Raw genomic sequence first — 17,085 nt, 5'->3', positions numbered from 1 at the left:
CCTAGAAGGACAGTTTCTTACGGCTGTACACCTCTAAGAGCAGATGATGTGTCCTTCAGTGGTTTAGATCTTTGCTTAATGTTCATGTTACTCATAATTTTGTAGAAGTGCTCCCTTTCAAGCTTGTGTTTCACTTGAATTACTCAATTTTGGGTGCTGCTGTTTCCTTCCTGGGCTGGCACCAGCCCATTGTGGTCCCTATGGTTTTTGTGTCCCTGTGAGCACATGGTGCCACAGAAGGATTATTGGAAATACCAGGGTTCCATGCATTTTATAGGCTGTCTTACCTTGTGTCACAAGGTCTGTTCGGAAAGGGCTCTGGTAAAACTCTGCTGAGAATAGAATGTAGTATTTCTCTGGGAGGAGGATGCCCAAGGGTTTGCTGCACCTCAGATAACTTCATGTCTGCTCTCACCCTTAAGAGCACACAAAGAAATTTGGTGGTATTTTAGATGTTTGGGGGTTTTTTATGAAGCTGGGAAATTCTCTTGAGAGGATCTATTTTATTTATATTTTTTAGTTAATTTAGGTGTGCTTGTGCCAAGGAGTAACACAGGGTTGTTGGTCTGAGTGGCTGAGCCGCCCTCACGCTGGGAAGCAGGCTTTGCAGGATGGATTTATTTCCAAGTGTGTAAGACAAATGACATAAATACTTGTCTAGGGGAGAAGACCACAGCCATGACATCCTGCTCTGGAAACCATCCTGGAATGTCAAATCTCCTTTGGGAGATGCAGAGGTAGCCTGAGAGCTGAGGTCTGTGCCACCAGCTCAGGAAGCCCAGCGTTCCCAAGCCTGACCTGCAAACGTGAATCTCACTGTGCTCACCAGTCTGCTTTGATTTTCCCCAGGAGCTCTGACTCTGAAGAAGCATTTGAGACCCCGGAGTCCACTACACCTGTCAAGGCACCACCTTCACCTCCACAGCCACCCCCTGAAGCGGCAGCAGCAGCAGCAGCAGTTGTTGCAGACGTAGCAGAGCAAGAAATAAAGCCTCAGCTGCCTGTGGAAGATACAGGTAATGAGTGGGACACATTACTGAGGGAGGTGAATATGCAGAGAGCTGTTTCTCTAAGCACAGGCAAGGAATTAATGCTAATAAATTGGCTTCTGGAATATTAATTAATTACCCATGGAGAGAGGAAAATCCCTGTTGCCTCTTGGAATAAAGTATTGGAGAATCTGTCCATAACGTTTGAAAAATTTTAAAGAAAAGAGGAGCTTTGTAGAAAAGAACTTAATTCCTTTTGAATCAAGCTTCTTTTTTGTAGGGCCTATAGAGAGTCAGAGGAGTAGAAAAAGGAGATGTGAGTTGCAGATGCAGGTACCCTGTGTAAGCACTGTTAACTGTGACAAGTAACAAAATGCCTTTTTCAAATGTGTTACCTGAAACAGGAGGTGATCAAAAAGCTCGTTAGAATAACAGAAGTACTGATTTTATTGGAGGAACACAGGGCTATGTATGAACGTATGTATGGTATATATATATGTGAAAATTGGTACATACTGGGAAAATAAAATCTTTAAAAAGGCAGAACTGTGTTTAAAACCCAAAGAAATTCGTTCCACAAAGAAGTGTTCTTTGTACTCCAGATTGAGTAATGGAATATGAGGGAGTAGAAAGCATGCTATTAGCCCAAAATAACTTTGTTTGGGCTGTCGGATGACAGCTCAACAGTTTGAGAATGAATTCCCCATTATGCTGTCTTTTTTCCCATCTGAAAGTCAAGTCATCTTGATCACCTGGCTAAACTGTATGCAGATAATATTTCTCCCAGCAGTCTAAAGCTCACTTGTGTTGCGTTTGGAAAGAGTTGTAGCGTCCCACTAAAGGTCTCAAGCCACCTAAAGCATTTCTGGGAGTTATTCATTAAGCAATGCTCTTTAAGATCATGATTTATGATACAAGTTTTTAAGAAGCTTCAAGGATTTTCAACAAACCTATTTCACAAAATAAAAATTAAATACTGAGGCATCCTGATGCTATTTACTTTCTGCTGTTAGAGTTCCCTCATCATTGTACCAAAAGTTATTCATTCTGCATCTTCTTTCCTTTTTTTAAATCTTTGGCAATCCAGTGAGTACAAAATAAGTGCTCGGAGAACAAAAGAACAGACATGCTGAACAGGATTGGAGTGTGCTTTTAATTACTGCAGTAGATTATCTTCAAGCCCTTGATTACACATGTGCTTCCCTGGCACATGTGATTCTTGTCTCCTTCCGTCCCAGTTCTCCCCCTCCTTTCTTTTGCATCTTTCTGAAGAAAAGTGGCAAACTGAATATATCTATTCATAGCCAGTGTGAACTTCATTGAAGGCCATTGGATGGCAGAGAGGAAACCACTTCATTTGCAAATCAGATTGTCCATGGGAGGCAAGTTACAGCAAAGTGACAGAGCTATGTTCAGTGTTCCAAAAGGATGCAAAACACAGTTATACAACAGGGGAATTTATTGGAGGGGAAGAAGACGCGTAATGCGGAAAAAATCCAAATGTGGGAGGGCAACACAAAGCATTCATTTGTTTTGGAAATCTTTAGGAGAAATAAATAATACTAAGACTATAGTTTAGGTGTTTAGAAATGAGAAAAGTTAAACATTTTGTACTTTATAAACCACTTGAGTGTCTTGTAGTTTATTTATTTCCTAAGTTATGCATGTGGCTGCGCACAAAGAGAGCGAGTCCCTTCCTCAGGGCTCACAGGCATTGAAGCAGAGTTCCTGGATGGTACCATAAAGCTTAAAGAACAGGTTTCAGTAAAGGAGGAGTGAGGAATATGGGCAGCTGGAGAGCCTGGCACAGGCGTAGGGAGAGGCAGCACTGTCCTGCTGGGTTCCTGGTTCAGCAGCCACATGGCTTTATCTTCCACATGGGATGGGTGACAGAGCCTGTGTTTGGGTGCAAGGAGGGAGCACAGTAAGTGTTTAAAAGATTATTTCATCTATAGCTGACAATAATTGCTTATGCAGATGGCTGTAGTTGTGCTGAGTGATATCATTAGCACAGCAGCTGGACCCCACTGCCGGAAAGCCAAGAGGAGAGTTTTTAATTAGGTTGACTTCAGTGGTAGTTTCATAAATATGATGAAAGTGAACTAAGCTGGACTCATGCTGGGTTTGTGCTAGCTCCTGATGGGGCAAAACCTGCTGCATGGCTCTGGTCCATCAGCAGCAGAGCAGAGGAGGGGAGTCAGTCTGAGGGCAAGTCTGGAGGGGAAGAGGAACAACAGAGCAAGTATGGAAACTACCCCTGGGCCCCTGGAAGTGCCGCCAATGAGCCCTTCCATTCCTCCCTAAATAAATTGTGGGAAACATGGGTTATAATCTCGAGGCAAATTGGAGAGTTTGAGGTTGCATTTACTAGGTTTTGTCATTATTTTAAATTATTGTTGCGTGTCTCCTCAGCTTCTCAGAGCAATGTCCTCTTGTCCCTTGTTTCATCCATCTGAGTACCAGAATGTCCCCCAAGCCCATTCTCCCAAATACCCTGGTTTTGGCCAGGAATTCCTGCCTAGGAATTTTCTGTCACCCCTACTGCCTTCCCCAGCTGAGTATTGAATTTGGATTGTATTTACAGGGGAGCCGTGAAAGCTGGAGTCCCCTGTGTGTATTACAGCCCAACAATCAGGATATGGGGCACCTGTATTTGAGTCTTTCTGGTGCCAGGGAAATTTGAGGTCAGGCTTTCCAGTAGAGACATTACAGTCCAGACAAAAACAAACTAAATTTTTGGTATGGAAAGCGTTCTTCTTCAGTGTTTTTCCTCTTGAAGCCTGACACGTAAAATTTGAGAAGAAACTTTTGTATACAAAGTTTTCTCTCAGAATAAATGACAAAAGTATTTTTACAGAACCTTAAAAAAGTGGTACTAATTGATTTCCTGACATCAAAGGGTTGTCATAACAAGAAGAAACTTGAAATAAACTGTGTTTCAAAATTTCTAGTGTTAGGTAATTCCAATTCTTACATGCTTTTGGCATTTTTTCCTCATAGCGTAGTACAGTGCTTGCTGTATGCATTTTCCAGACGTTTGCCTTTGTTTGCTTTTTCTCTAGAAAACAGAACTGGAATTTAATTTTTGCTGTATTTGCTTATAATATCTGTTCAAATTTTATTGCTAAGCCTGTCAGAATAGTGTTTCATTTTGTTTCCAGCTCAGCATGTTAAGGCCTATTTTCGGTCTATTGGGGTTCCCTCTGCTTTAGAGATGCTTCAGCATCTTGCCTTGCCTACTTCTGTAAAGGAGCAATCGAAAATTGTTTTGTTTATTAATGCACACAGTCTTACAATATCTTATTTAAGCCCTCAGGCACAGGGTGGGATTCTTGGGTCTGTCCTGTGCAGGGCCAGGAGTTGGACTTCAGTGATCTTTGTGGGTCCCTTCCAACTCAGGATATTCTGTGACTTTCTAGGGACTTCTGGTTCTGCCATAACAGGTGCCAGATGAAAATGCCCAATGTTAAATATTCCATGTAGCTCTAATATTTAGGTCTCATCACCTGGATACAAGAAGTCTGAGTTTTATGTTGTTGGGGTTGGGTTTGGGTTTTTCACAGTTGATCCAGTCAAAATTTATCTGAAATCAGGGGAATTTCCTAGTGGAAGGAGCAGAACTTGGACCTTTTTTTTTTTTAATGAATGAAATGAGAGAGTTTGAGGAGCTTGCCTGGTTTTTTTATTGCAGTGTAAGTTCCCCAGCTATCCTCCACATTCTTGGAGTGCTTTATAAAACTTAATATCTACACCTGTGGGCATGTGGGTGACTCAGTGCCAATAAAAGGCATAAACCTGACTGAAAACCTTGTGCTGGCCTCTCTCTGGGGCAAGTCCTGCCTTAATTCCCATAGCTTGTGTCGTAGTATGTTCCTTTGTGATCAAACTGCATTTTAATAAAATACTGTAGTGATACTGATTGGCTTCATTTTGTGTTGTAAAAGAACAAATGTCACTGCTCTCTGAACAGGCTGTTAATGTCAGGAAAGAATGGTCTTCATGTCCCTTTGTAGTGATAAAGCGTTGAGTACCATTTGTATCTCCTGCCCCAGCAATTCTGCTGTTACCAGGAGTGAGCCAGTCCTGTCGTAAAGCCAGAAGAGGCTGACAGCAGCATTTCACTTCTGTCAATAGCCGTGTTTTCTGAGGCAGTTTCACACCTTGTTTCATAAAGAAACAGTAAAAATATCGAGCAACACTCTGCAGAAATCCGTATTCTTGAGTAAAAAGGATTTGATGAGGAGGAAGTCGTGAAATAAGCAGTTAAAGGAGATTAAAGCCCTGCACTGTGTGGAGCACACAGAATTTAAGTGCTGGTTTGTTGAGAGTAGCTTGCACGCTCCCTTTGCGTGATGCATCCCAAACCTCAGCCTCTTATTTACAGTCCAAGTCCTGCGGGGCAGTGGTTTATTTTATTTTATTTTACTTTGTTTTAATGCCTGTTTATACTGCTTTGAACCGGGGCCTCGGTGCTGTTGAGGGCTTTGACGCAGGCTGGAATGAAAACAGTGCATAACTGCAAACGATTCCTTGTTCAGATCCCACTTCCATTTCACGCTGACCTACATTTGTACTCCGCTGACATCCCAGTGTTTATTGTGATGTGTTCCCCTGAAGTGCCTTCCATTCTCCTTTCAGGGTGAAAGGGACAGATTAGGCTAATGCTGGAGGTTTATGGCACTCTCTGAGTGCCCTTAACAGGAGTCCCATCAGTGTCACAAAGTGATGTGTGTGTGAAGTGAGCTGGTTCGACTGGCAAACGAAGCCTAATTAATGACTCCTCAGCCAGGCTGAAACCAAGCCCAAACCAGTGGGGATTAAGGAGAAAAATAAACTGTTCTGAGGTATTGCCGCGCTATTAGCATTCATTTAGCAGAAAAACACATTAGAATATTATTTTAATTGATGTAGCCTAGTGAACTTTCACAGTCTTGAAAGAGAAACTGCATAGCTGTCATCCCTCTGACAGTCTCTGGAAGTACATGGTGCCACTTTGGGAAATGTGTCCAATTCCCTTAAATCCTTTTCTGTCCTCTACACCCATAAATAATAATTCTTGCAGTCTCTGAGCAGGCATACAATTTCTTCTGAAACAAAGGAAAATTTTTTCCCCTGTTCTTAATCCATTCATAGCTTCTCACTAAAATAATAATTGTCTGTATTGCTTTTATGAACACTGTTAATGAATGTGGCGGGGCAAAATGAGAGTTATTTTGCAAAACATGTCAGGGTTGGTATGAAAAGGATGAGCGGAAATGTCTCTGAAATCGTTTAGGGTTGAGCAAAGCATTCATTTTTGTATGACTGTTTTTCTTTATAATTGCATAATTTTAAAAAAAATGACAACGTGAAGAAGGCTGTGTTGCTTCAACAGGAAACACGGGGGCATTCTGTTCCTCGGTGAGAGCTGAGAGCAGCTGGCTGAGCCCAGCCTGAACTGGGAGCTGGGGAGAGCTGTCCCAGGTCTCTGGTACCCCACAGAGACACACAGGGACAGAGGTGACCGTGGTACATTCACATCAGTGTAGTACAGTCACAGCAGGAGCAAACCATATGCAGGATTTGTAAAACATTTGGATTATCAGCCTAACGAGCTGGAGGGCAGCAAGGACCTTCACCTTCATGCTTTGCTACCTATAGATTTTCTGGTTTTTTGTTATGCACTCTTGTCTTTTTCTACTTTGTCCAATAGAGTTGTTATATCCCGGGTGAAGAGACTTCTATAAATCATTTTAGGGTTCCATTCAATAAGAAAACCTTTAATTGCAATGGAAAGCTGCTTGGATTAAGAGTATTAACATATAAATCTCTCTACAAAATTTTCTTTTCATCAACAAGTTAGAACTACATTTGGAAAAACCTGGTTTAAATAATCTGTAGGGAGCTTCTAGCTTTTTAAAGGAAGATTTTTCAACTGAAAATATTTGTGGAGTTCTCTAAATGAATTTTTTTTTTTTTACCTTTACCATAATTTATTTCATACTAAGTTCTCAATTATTCATCTCTTATTATAAACTTGTAATTATGAGGTCAGAGTAGAGTATATTGAGTGCTTGGGGCAGATAGAGGAGCAGTATTGATGAGTTGTGGAGAGGAAGCCATTTTCCTCTGGGTAAATTGGTAAAAATAGCGCATGGGAAACAAAACTTAAGGTCAACATGTAATTACCGAAGCACCAGTCAATTTACAGAGCATAAGAGCTCTGACATGATTGTGTGAGTCTTTGTAGTAGTAGAAAATGGGAGTAAAAAAGTGCTTTATGTGCAGTTTTTCTGGTATTTGGAATATTTAGTGCATTATGGTGATACCCATCTCTATAAGTGATAGTTTAGAAGAGGTGCTTTAGAGGCTGTTGCAAATATGTATTCTGTCTTTTTGTGACACTTGCCTTGAATCCTGTACTGGGGAAAACAGATCTATTTTTTCCCCTAATCTAGTTCATATATTGGATAAGTCACTTCGGTTTGCTTAGTGAATTTGTATGATTTTAATGCCTTTTTCTTTTACTTGCAGTAATATTAGATTGTAACAAAACTTCCTAAGCCCCAGTTGTAAAAATGTGTTTGAAGTCCGCTGAGTTTTCTGTGTGTTCCCACAGGACTGTGTTCAGAAGCTGAACCCGTAACCGATGTGTCACACAGTGAACCAGTTCAAGAGAGCCCTTTCCGTCCCCCTCCCCATTCTTTCTCCACTGTCTTCGACGAGGACAAGCCCATAGCCAGCAGTGGAACCTACAACTTGGACTTTGATAACATCGAGCTGGTCGATTCTCTCCATGCCTTAGGAACGAGCTCTGCAGAGCCGAAGAATCGTGACCCCAAAGCAAATGTCCGGAGAAAATCCACGGATTCAGTCCCAGTTTCCAAATCCACGTTGTCTCGATCTCTCAGCCTGCAGGCCAGTGATTTTGATGGAGCATCTTACCTTGGCAACAGTGAGACGTTAGCACCGTCAGCAGATGTGTACGGTACTGGTTCGAGCAGTGCTTCCAGTACCCTCAAGAGAACGAAAAAACCCAGACCAGCTTCCTTAAAAAAGAAGCAGTCAGCGAAAAAACCTCTGGATGCTCCCCTGGTGAAGGAAACCCCACAAGAACCTCCTGAGCTTGGCCACGCAGCTTGTGAGGATAAAGCATCTGAGGTGAAGGCTGACTCAGCAAAGCCCGAATGTACTGAACCTTCCAAAATCTCTGCTGAGAAAGAGGAGGCCCCGCCTGTGCCTGAAGGATCCGACCCTTCGGATCCGGACCGTTTCGAAGGGATTAGTGCATTTAGCTCCGGAGGTGACAAGGTGCAGAACTCTCCCCCTGCCAGCAGGAAAACACTACCTCTAACAACGGCCCCCGAGGCTGTGGAGGTGACTCCGCCGGACACCGGGGGACAGGAGGACCCTCCCGTCAAAGGCGTTGCGTTGAGGCTGGAGTTCGATTACTCTGAGGAGAAAGGGGGGAGCGAAGACCAGCAGGAGAGCACTCCTCCTCCCAAAAAAGCAGGGAAAAAGCCTGGTGCTAAAATGCCGCTACGGAGGCCAAAGACTAAAAAACCGGTGGAGAAGCTTGACAATGCTCCAACCACCCCGACCAAGTCGCCCACTGACCCAAATGAAATCCCCATCACAAAAGGCTCTTACACTTTTGATATCGACAAGTGGGATGATCCCAATTTCAACCCCTTCTCATCCAGTACAAAAATGCAGGAATCGCCCAAACTGCCCCAACAAACGTACAGCTTCGAGCCAGACATGTGTGAGGACTCCATTGACCCTTTCAAGTCGTCTTCTAAGATAGCCAGCTCACCCTCCAAATCTCCAGCTTCCTTTGAGATACCAGCCAGTGCCAACGAAACAAATGGAACGGAAGGAGACAGCCTGAACAAACCTGCCAAGAAGAAGAAGACGCCACTAAAAACGTAAGTTAAAGGGCAGAGACGTTTCTAGAATAGAAGCAGCCCATTCCTCCCCCTTAGCACAGTTACACAGGATTTATATTTGAATAGAGAGAGGAAGATGACCGTGGATGTTGGTGGTCACAGCTGGAGTCAACGCTGGGAGGCTGTTCCTGCTCTCCCTCAACCTGTTTCCTCAATAATTTGATATTTCCAGAGCTACCAACCCACATTAGGCAGCGGTGTTTTTTAAGTCTTTGGACTCCGTGTAGTTTTGAACCTGGTTAAATTGTAATTTTATCAGGTTCGTACCCAATTTTCTGTGATCTCATCCTGGGAAATCGATGCTGTTTAAGATGATCAAAGTAATCACGCCAGCACAACTATTTCATGAATCATTGTTTTTGAGCGTGGGATGTGAAACAGTAAGGCAGTGACAAATCTCATACTGCAAACAGCAGGAAAATGGTTTTATCCAGTGATTTATGGTATTTAAAAGAAAATAAACTGAAACAGAAGAGTGCAGTATTGAAATGTTTTCTTTTTTACATACACAACTAAAAAATGTGAAAAAATTCCTTTTTGTGAGAGAGCTTACAGTTGTGCAGAAAGTTTAAAATCTCCAAAACTGCTACATGTTAGGGAAATATTCAGCTTTTAAACATAGGTGACAAATTCCAGGATAAATTTTCTACATTGCTGGTTTTAGATATTTGGTTAAAAATCCCTGTGGCTGGTTGCTGATTTGCATGTTGCTTTATTTGTTCAGATATGGTTATTTTGAGTTGGTGACCACTTAAGTTTATATCCCATATATCTGAAATTGATCTCCTGTGTGTATCTATAAGACAGTATCTCAGTTCATGTCCCTTTATGGTTTAAATGTTCCAGCTAGCTAACAAAAATGGGAGCAAAAATTTTAAATGCCAATTTAAGATAAGAAGATAACATGCTTCATGTAAAGCAGTACAAAAGCTGACCTCCTGTGCAGGGTGAGATGGAGGTTATTCAGATTTTTCTGAACAGCCTCCTGCCTTCTAAGCTTCTAATTCAATTCCCTTGTCAGATTTGAGGAAGCTTGTGCCATTATTTTCTTCCTAGGGGCATTTCTGATTTATGGGTAGTTTAGACCACTGTGAAGTTGAGTTGTGTTCTTTGAGAGAGGAGCCTGTTTTTTTCTGGTATTGCTTCTTTTTGAGGTATACCTGAAATTTAGTGGTAAATGACACATTTTCCAAACCTGCAGTCCAAACTGGTTTGGTCCAAACCAAGAAGATTTAAAAGTCTGACAGCAAGAGCAGAACAATTTGAATCTTACTGGGGAAGTGTAGAGAGGAATTTAACATCACCAGATCCTTAAGTTTTTGCAACCAGCTGGAGTCTCCTTGTGTCTTCCAGTAGCTGGAGTTGACAGACCCCCAGTGTGGGCCTCTTGGGTTCTCCCATCTGCTTTGAATGTTGGACAGAATTCCAAAGTTATTAATTTAGGGGCAAAATGAGTTTACAGAGAGTTTGCTAAGCCACATTTGTCCTTGGGAAAATGAATCACAGGAAAACCCCATCCTAGAATCACAAAGTTCACTGCTGGTCTTTATCATGGGGGAGAAGTGAATCTTCCCCAGCTCAGGGCTCACAAGTTCTTGGGTCAGGAGGGCTGCAGGAATTCCCAGCCTGTGCTTGGCACTGCTTTCACTGTGTTGTGTTGTGTGTTGCTCACTGCAGCCCCATAACCTGCTTTTGCAAGTGTTCTTTGGTTTGTTTTTTTTTTTACGGAGAGGAGACTCTGCATATTAATAACACATTGCAGCCTGCAGCTGTGGTACTTTCTAGAAGAAAATTACCCTAAGGCTTGTTAGGGGATGCCAGGGGAGGCAGTGGCAGGAGGGATTATTAGCACTGTTGAGGGGTGCAGAAATCAAACCCTATGGACCAGTTTGAAAATGAGTTCCTCATGTGGAAGGCAGTGATTTCTAGATTAGAGGTGAGGAAGCCAGGCATGAGTTTAAGCCTTTGCTTAAGCCTTGCACTACTTTGAATCTGAGCCATGTGCTCAGTCTAATGTGTCAAATCAATAAAAATTAGCCATTTTTGTTCTTGAATGAAACCTGCAGTAGTCTAAGCATTGTGAAAAGATGAGGTTTTTAGAAGAGGTGTCAGCTTGATACAAATTGCTCTCTGGTCGTCTACCTGAGTGCTGAGCTGCTTGGAGACAAATCACATTGCTCAGGTGATGCTGAGCATCAGCCACCCCCTGAAGCGGCAGCAGCAGCAGCAGCAGTTGTTGCAGACGTAGCAGAGCAAGAAATAAAGCCTCAGCTGCCTGTGGAAGATACAGGTAATGAGTGGGACACATTACTGAGGGAGGTGAATATGCAGAGAGCTGTTTCTCTAAGCACAGGCAAGGAATTAATGCTAATAAATTGGCTTCTGGAATATTAATTAATTACCCATGGAGAGAAGAAAATCCCTGTTGCCTCTTGGAATAAAGTATTGGAGAATCTGTCCATAACGTTTGAAAAATTTTAAAGAAAAGAGGAGCTTTGTAGAAAAGAACTTAATTCCTTTTGAATCAAGCTTCTTTTTGTAGGGCCTTTAGAGAGTCAGAGGAGTAGAAAAAGGAGATGTGAGTTGCAGATGCAGGTACCCTGTGTAAGCACTGTTAACTGTGACAAGTAACAAAATGCCTTTTTCAAATGTGTTACCTGAAACAGGAGGTGATCAAAAAGCCTCCCCAGTGCCAGCTCACAGTGATGAGTAAAAATAGGTGTTTTGGAGAGACACTGCTTGTGCAGGCATTGCTCTGGAAGCTCTTGGATGGCTGGAGGCTGTTTAAAAATGGAAGGTGCCAGCTGTTGTGACCATTGCACATGAGGAGAGATGAGCAGAAGCTGCTAAGCTTATAAGTAAATGAGAACTTTTCCTAGCCTAAGCTGTTTGGCAAGGTTTGATTCTGGTTTGGGAGATACCAGTTTGCTCTGTCAGAACACCAGGTTAGGTTTTGGAGAGAACCAAAACAGCTGAGATTTAAAGAAATGTCATTTTCCATCCTGACCTGGGTAGATGGTTTGAAATGGTCAAGTAGCTTTTTCTGTGCTGTCACAACACATCAGCAAACATGACAAAACCAGGAATAACCGTGCCCTCTCCTTAAGCTTAGCTGCCATTCAGGAACAGTTTTGCATCTCATATAATAACAAATACTGTGTTTTGAAAAGCAAGCAGGTGGCCTCCATCACGAAGGCAAGGACAGTTAGTGTGTTGAAAGGAAGTTGAAGGTGTCAGCTTTGAAAAATGTGTTCTATAAGATGAAAGCGTGTCAGAAGTATAGCATTGAACTGGAAAACACTGAAGGACTTGATGAATATTTTTTTTCTCCTCATGTATTTCACAATAAGAAGTAGGGGTTAAGATTATACAGGTAGAAAATATGCATGATCAGATTGCCTTAACACATTAACAGAGTATTTGTAGGTTAATCTTTTTTGTCAGTTCCTTCTGTCTGTCTCTCTTTTCTTTGTCTTATTTGTCTTAGGATGGTAGAAGATGTGATGTCTGTATGTTCTCTGTTGTAAGTAATTCTAAGCTAACAATTCAAATTTCCTCTTTGATTTATGGGCTTTTTAATTTTACTTATTTATTTTGCAGCATGATCAGTTATTATTCAGCATGAAGCTTTTATGTTAATGATTTCACTTCACTTGCACATATGAAAGCTATTTTAAGTAAGATGCCTGACTGTGAATGAGTTTGAGGAATCTGTTGCCTCATTATCTGTTGCCTATCAAAGAAGATCCTCATTTAAAAACTATAGAGATTTTGTATCCTTGAGCTAAAATATGGAAGTTTTATTTCTACCATTGAACAACGTTGCACAGTCAGTTCTTTGTAACTACTGCATAAAGTGCTTGTCCTTCTTAAAGGAAAAAGTTATCCTTATTAATTCTGTCATCATAACTGGATAATTAATGGCATTGAACACACCAATATTCAGCTGCCCAATTTATTTTTCCCTCTAGAAGTGGTATTGATTTACCCTCTGCCAACTGAAACCCACCATTAGAATTTCTAGTGACAACCTTGCCATCATTGCTTAGGGATGAGCTTGTGGGCACTAATTTTTGCCACTGCATCTCAGTTCAAACATAAAGTCTTTTTCAGTGAGTTTGCTGTGGTATTTTTCTCCCTCTTGTAGCTCATAACATAAATGGTTTTGAATAACTCTGGCAATGTGCATCAAGAGAACAGATAGAGAATTAGTTTATTTCTGGTTAGAAAATATTTTAGCCAATTGTGAATAAACATAAAGGCAACATTCATAATTATCCACCATCATGACATAATGTGTGTTCTTCATTCCTTTTGCTTGATTGAAACCTGTGGGATTTTGGAGGGCTACAGTGTTCATGCTCCCAGTCTGCACTGTGAGGTGTTGGGGGAACTGGAAGCAGAATTGCCATATTTCTTGTTGTATTTGTTTTTAAAAACATTGTTATGCCCACTTGTAATGATACAGGTTGTTCTGGCATCTGGGGAACAGCATCTGCATCAGATGGTTTTATTCTGTTCATTTAAAGCAGACCAGGTTTTTTCTTCATGGTTTTTGGGGTCATTGGAGCCTAAGTTTATCAGAGTTTTAATTCTCAGGTAAAGGTGTGGGTTAGACCTAATTTTTGGATGGGAAACTGAAGCAGACAGAAGCCAGATCATTTCCACAGGGCCCCAGAGGGTGCCTGTGGTGGAGCAGGGATTTGAACTGCAGCCGAGCAGTAACTCTGCCCTGTGAATGTGTGAGGAGTTAGCATGAAAAATATGGCAATCCTGCTGTTCTCAGCTTTTGGGGAATCAAGGCCTGTTCCAAGTGCATGACAGAAATATGTACCCATGGCATGTTTGTCTGTGGTGCTGCTGCCTAATGGATGGGATTTTAATGCAGAAGGGCTTACAGAGGTTGCATTGTCTGTGCTGTCTCTTGCTAAGTGTGAAGTGACCTGATTCTTGCTGCTATTACCATATTAACAGTGTGACCTTTATTTTCAGTGATACATTTAGGGTGAAAAAGTCACCAAAAAGATCCCCGCTGTCAGATCCTCCTTCTCAGGTAAAGTGCTGCTTTGTTTTGATGCATGTAATTTGTGTTCTTGAAGGGGCAAAAAAGGGGGAATTTAATTAATTTAGTTGTGGAATTGTACATTTGGTAACAGAAGAGAGTTTTGTTTATTGGTGTCCACGTATAGTGCATTAAGCTATAACCATAAGGCATTAACCTTTTGGTCTCTAGAAGTGTGTATACAACATAGATCTAGTATTTGCCCTGGGAATTCCAGTTAGAGTATTAGCAAATGTATTTTGGAAAGCCCTGAGTTAAGATGGAGCAAGGATAGGAATAAATATGTTCAGTCAGTTGTCTGAAAAACGAGACATCACTATCCACCCTGGAATTTTAAGATTAGGAAGTAAGAAACTAAACGCACCAAATTGGTGGGCTGGAAAGGAAACAGAAATAAACCAAGTGGGCTGATCTACCAGGAACATGTGCTTGGATAATTTGATTCCATATTGTAAACTGCTGGCAGGTGGTTTTCTTGGAAGAGAAGTTAACAAAAGCTGCTCTTCTACAAAGGCCTGACTGCTTTGATGTGGCACAGCTCCTTCCACGCTGCTGTTCCTCTTCCTGTTATCCATCCTGCCCTTTTATTTGTGTTGCTTGACAACGTAGAAGTGAAGAAAGGGGAAAGGGTTCGTGACCTCGTGGACCTAGGAAGGTTTGCTCCTATGAGGGAAGCCTACAAAGTCAGTTTTGGTAGTCAGAGACTTCAGTGATGGATGATGTGTGCCACTTGTGTCAAGTGCCTAACAGATTTCAACAGCTCTGGATCTTCTTTCTTCCCTGTTATCAAAGCAGCTTTGCAATGCAAGTATATCATCAAAGAGCTTAGTTATACTGGGAAAACTTGCTGCTGGTAGAGTTGGTATTTTCCATTAGGTATTTTACACAGAGCTGCAGCAGAGATTATGGAATTAAAAAGATGGCTCAGGCGGTGCAGAGGAATTCAGAGATTGAGCTGTTCCGTGTGTTAGTGAAAGATAATGGAATTAATTGGCTCTTGTTTGCTGCAGGACCCTACTCCACTGCCAACTCCAGAAACACCTCCTGTCATCTCCACAGTGGTTCATGCCACGGATGAGGAGAAACTGGCGTCCTCCGTGACGGGTCAGAAGTGGACCTGCATGACTGTGGACCTGAACACGGACAAGCAGGACTACCCACAGCCCTCTGACCTGTCCACCTTCGTCAACGAGACCAAGTTCAGCTCTCCCACAGAGGGTACTGTCTGCTCCAGCCAGGGGGATGTTTACTGAGAGAGGGGGTTTGGTTAGGCTGAGGATGTTGGCCTGTACTCTGCTGAATGCAGACTCTTTATTAGGGAACCCTACAAATGCTGCTCTCTGGGCCATTCTGGGGAACGTGGCAATTATGGGGAGCTGAATATAAGACCCCAGTAGTCCAACGTTGAGTTTTCAGGGCAGAGAAGATGCTTAAAGGGAAACAAGAGGGGACTTCAGAGAAAGGCTTTTGCTTCCTTTGTGTGATTAATTGTTCTTCTCTGCATGCAATGTATTCTCTGAGTGCCTTCACAGGAGACTGGGGTCTGATACTGCTCCAGAGTCACTGAGCTACTGATTCTGCCTGAGCCTGTTCCTTAACCTGGATGGGAGAAGGTCCCATGTCAAAATTCTGCTCGAATTTTCTGTATTGCATTAATACCCTTAACATTCCATCTCTCCTCCAGCTTCCTGGGCTCCAGGTATCTTTATGCATAAGGATGTCCAGGATATCCCCTGCATAAGATAGTTACCATTCATATTTCCAGATAAAATTCCCTACTAGATCAGCCTATTAATGTTTTTCCTGCCATACCTTCCTGTAAACATTTGTGAGCTAAAGGTGGAAGTTTCTGTTTAGAGAACTGTCATTCCAGGTCTGTGAAATGTGGAAGAGACAGAATTAAGAAAATTTGTGTGTGGCCTTCCTTGGGGCTACCGAAGGGAATTCTGCTTTGCAACATCTGCTCCAAAGGCAGATGTTCAGCTTTGTGGGTGGAAGCATGTTTGAGTTTAACTTGGCTTAAACTTTTTCTTCTTGATCAGAATTCATGTTTTTTCCCCTAACCTTTCAGTCCCTGTCCCAGTCTGCCATTAAATTTCCTTTATGCCATTTTAGGCTGGGTCTAAATTTATGACTGATTAAGAACTGCTAAACTTGTAGGTCAAGGTGTTTGACATCAAAAACAACAACAATCACAGTGCTTTTGTTCATATGCATGTGCTCGTGTACCCTAGGCTTTTTGGAAATCTGTCGAGTCTTCTTCTGAACAGATAAGTATTTCAGTCTAGATGAATTCATTTGGCTTCGTTGTCAAATTATAAATTTTAGACACTGACTTCCCCGTTTTTATTTTAAATTTAAATTTTAAAAAATAACTTAAAGAAACACCTTTTAGAAAATAAGCCCCCCTAAATCTGGGAAAATGGAAACTATATGGAAGGAAATGGAGCAAAAGAATACAGAGACACTCTGAAACAATCATTTTAGCTTTCCAAGTGGGTAGAAGAAAGTGAGCAAAGCTCCTAATTAAATGGTAATTGTCCTGTCTCGTGTGTGCTGCATGGTACAGTCGGGGTTTCAGATTGCATGCTCATTATAATCAACCATGCTTCCGCTTTTCACATCTCTTAAAAATAATAATTTTTTCCCCTTCACAGTCTTGCTCCTGCAGCTTTGAGAAGTTTCTGAGTAATTTGAGGGCTGTTTCTCAGTGCAGGTATTTTTACCTCTCCCAGACACCCGTGTAAGTGTTACCCTGTAACACAACACTGCTTTGGTACAGATACAGCCCAGCTCCTGAATCAGCCCGTGCATCCAGCCCTCATCTGTTTCAGGCACTGCCTATAGCTGCTGCCATTTTCCTGTTGCACAGACCCGAAATAAGCCGTAATTGTTAGCAGAAAATTCTGATGTAATCTTGCAGCTATTTGTAGGAGGAGTTGGAGGACATCACTTAGTAAGTCTGTTGTACGTGTTTATAAAAGATAATTATCTTGCTTCGTGGGATAGCCTGGGCTTTTCTAATGTTGAATGTGTAGAGATAACCAGAGCCTGAGATTTTGGAGGGGAGATAATGTCTGAGAGGAGAGGAGAGAGAGGAATTATG

The 17,085-nt window shown here is 41.9% G+C and overlaps 1 protein-coding gene across 12 annotated transcripts in view; it reads left to right on the top strand.

Moving 5' to 3' along the window:
- Positions 1 to 17,085, top strand: part of TACC2 (transforming acidic coiled-coil containing protein 2) — a 129,743-nt gene that overhangs the window by 88,946 nt on the left and 23,712 nt on the right. For 7 of the 12 annotated variants that reach the window (XM_048311633.1, XM_048311634.1, XM_048311643.1 and 4 more), the window contains exons 7-11: positions 850 to 1,016; positions 7,588 to 8,896; positions 12,405 to 12,440; positions 13,910 to 13,970; positions 14,990 to 15,197. In XM_048311633.1, the coding sequence (XP_048167590.1) occupies positions 850 to 1,016; positions 7,588 to 8,896; positions 12,405 to 12,440; positions 13,910 to 13,970; positions 14,990 to 15,197 (1,781 nt within the window). The remainder of the gene's footprint in view (positions 1 to 849; positions 1,017 to 7,587; positions 8,897 to 12,404; positions 12,441 to 13,909; positions 13,971 to 14,989; positions 15,198 to 17,085) is intronic. The other 5 variants (XM_048311638.1, XM_048311637.1, XM_048311644.1 and 2 more) reach the window with 2 other exon arrangements.

Source organism: Corvus hawaiiensis, chromosome 8 (assembly GCF_020740725.1).
Source record: "Corvus hawaiiensis isolate bCorHaw1 chromosome 8, bCorHaw1.pri.cur, whole genome shotgun sequence".
NCBI classification, from domain to species: Eukaryota; Metazoa; Chordata; class Aves; order Passeriformes; family Corvidae; genus Corvus; species Corvus hawaiiensis.
Note: the sequence above shows the minus strand (reverse complement) of the source record. Positions and strands in the feature narration are given on the sequence as shown.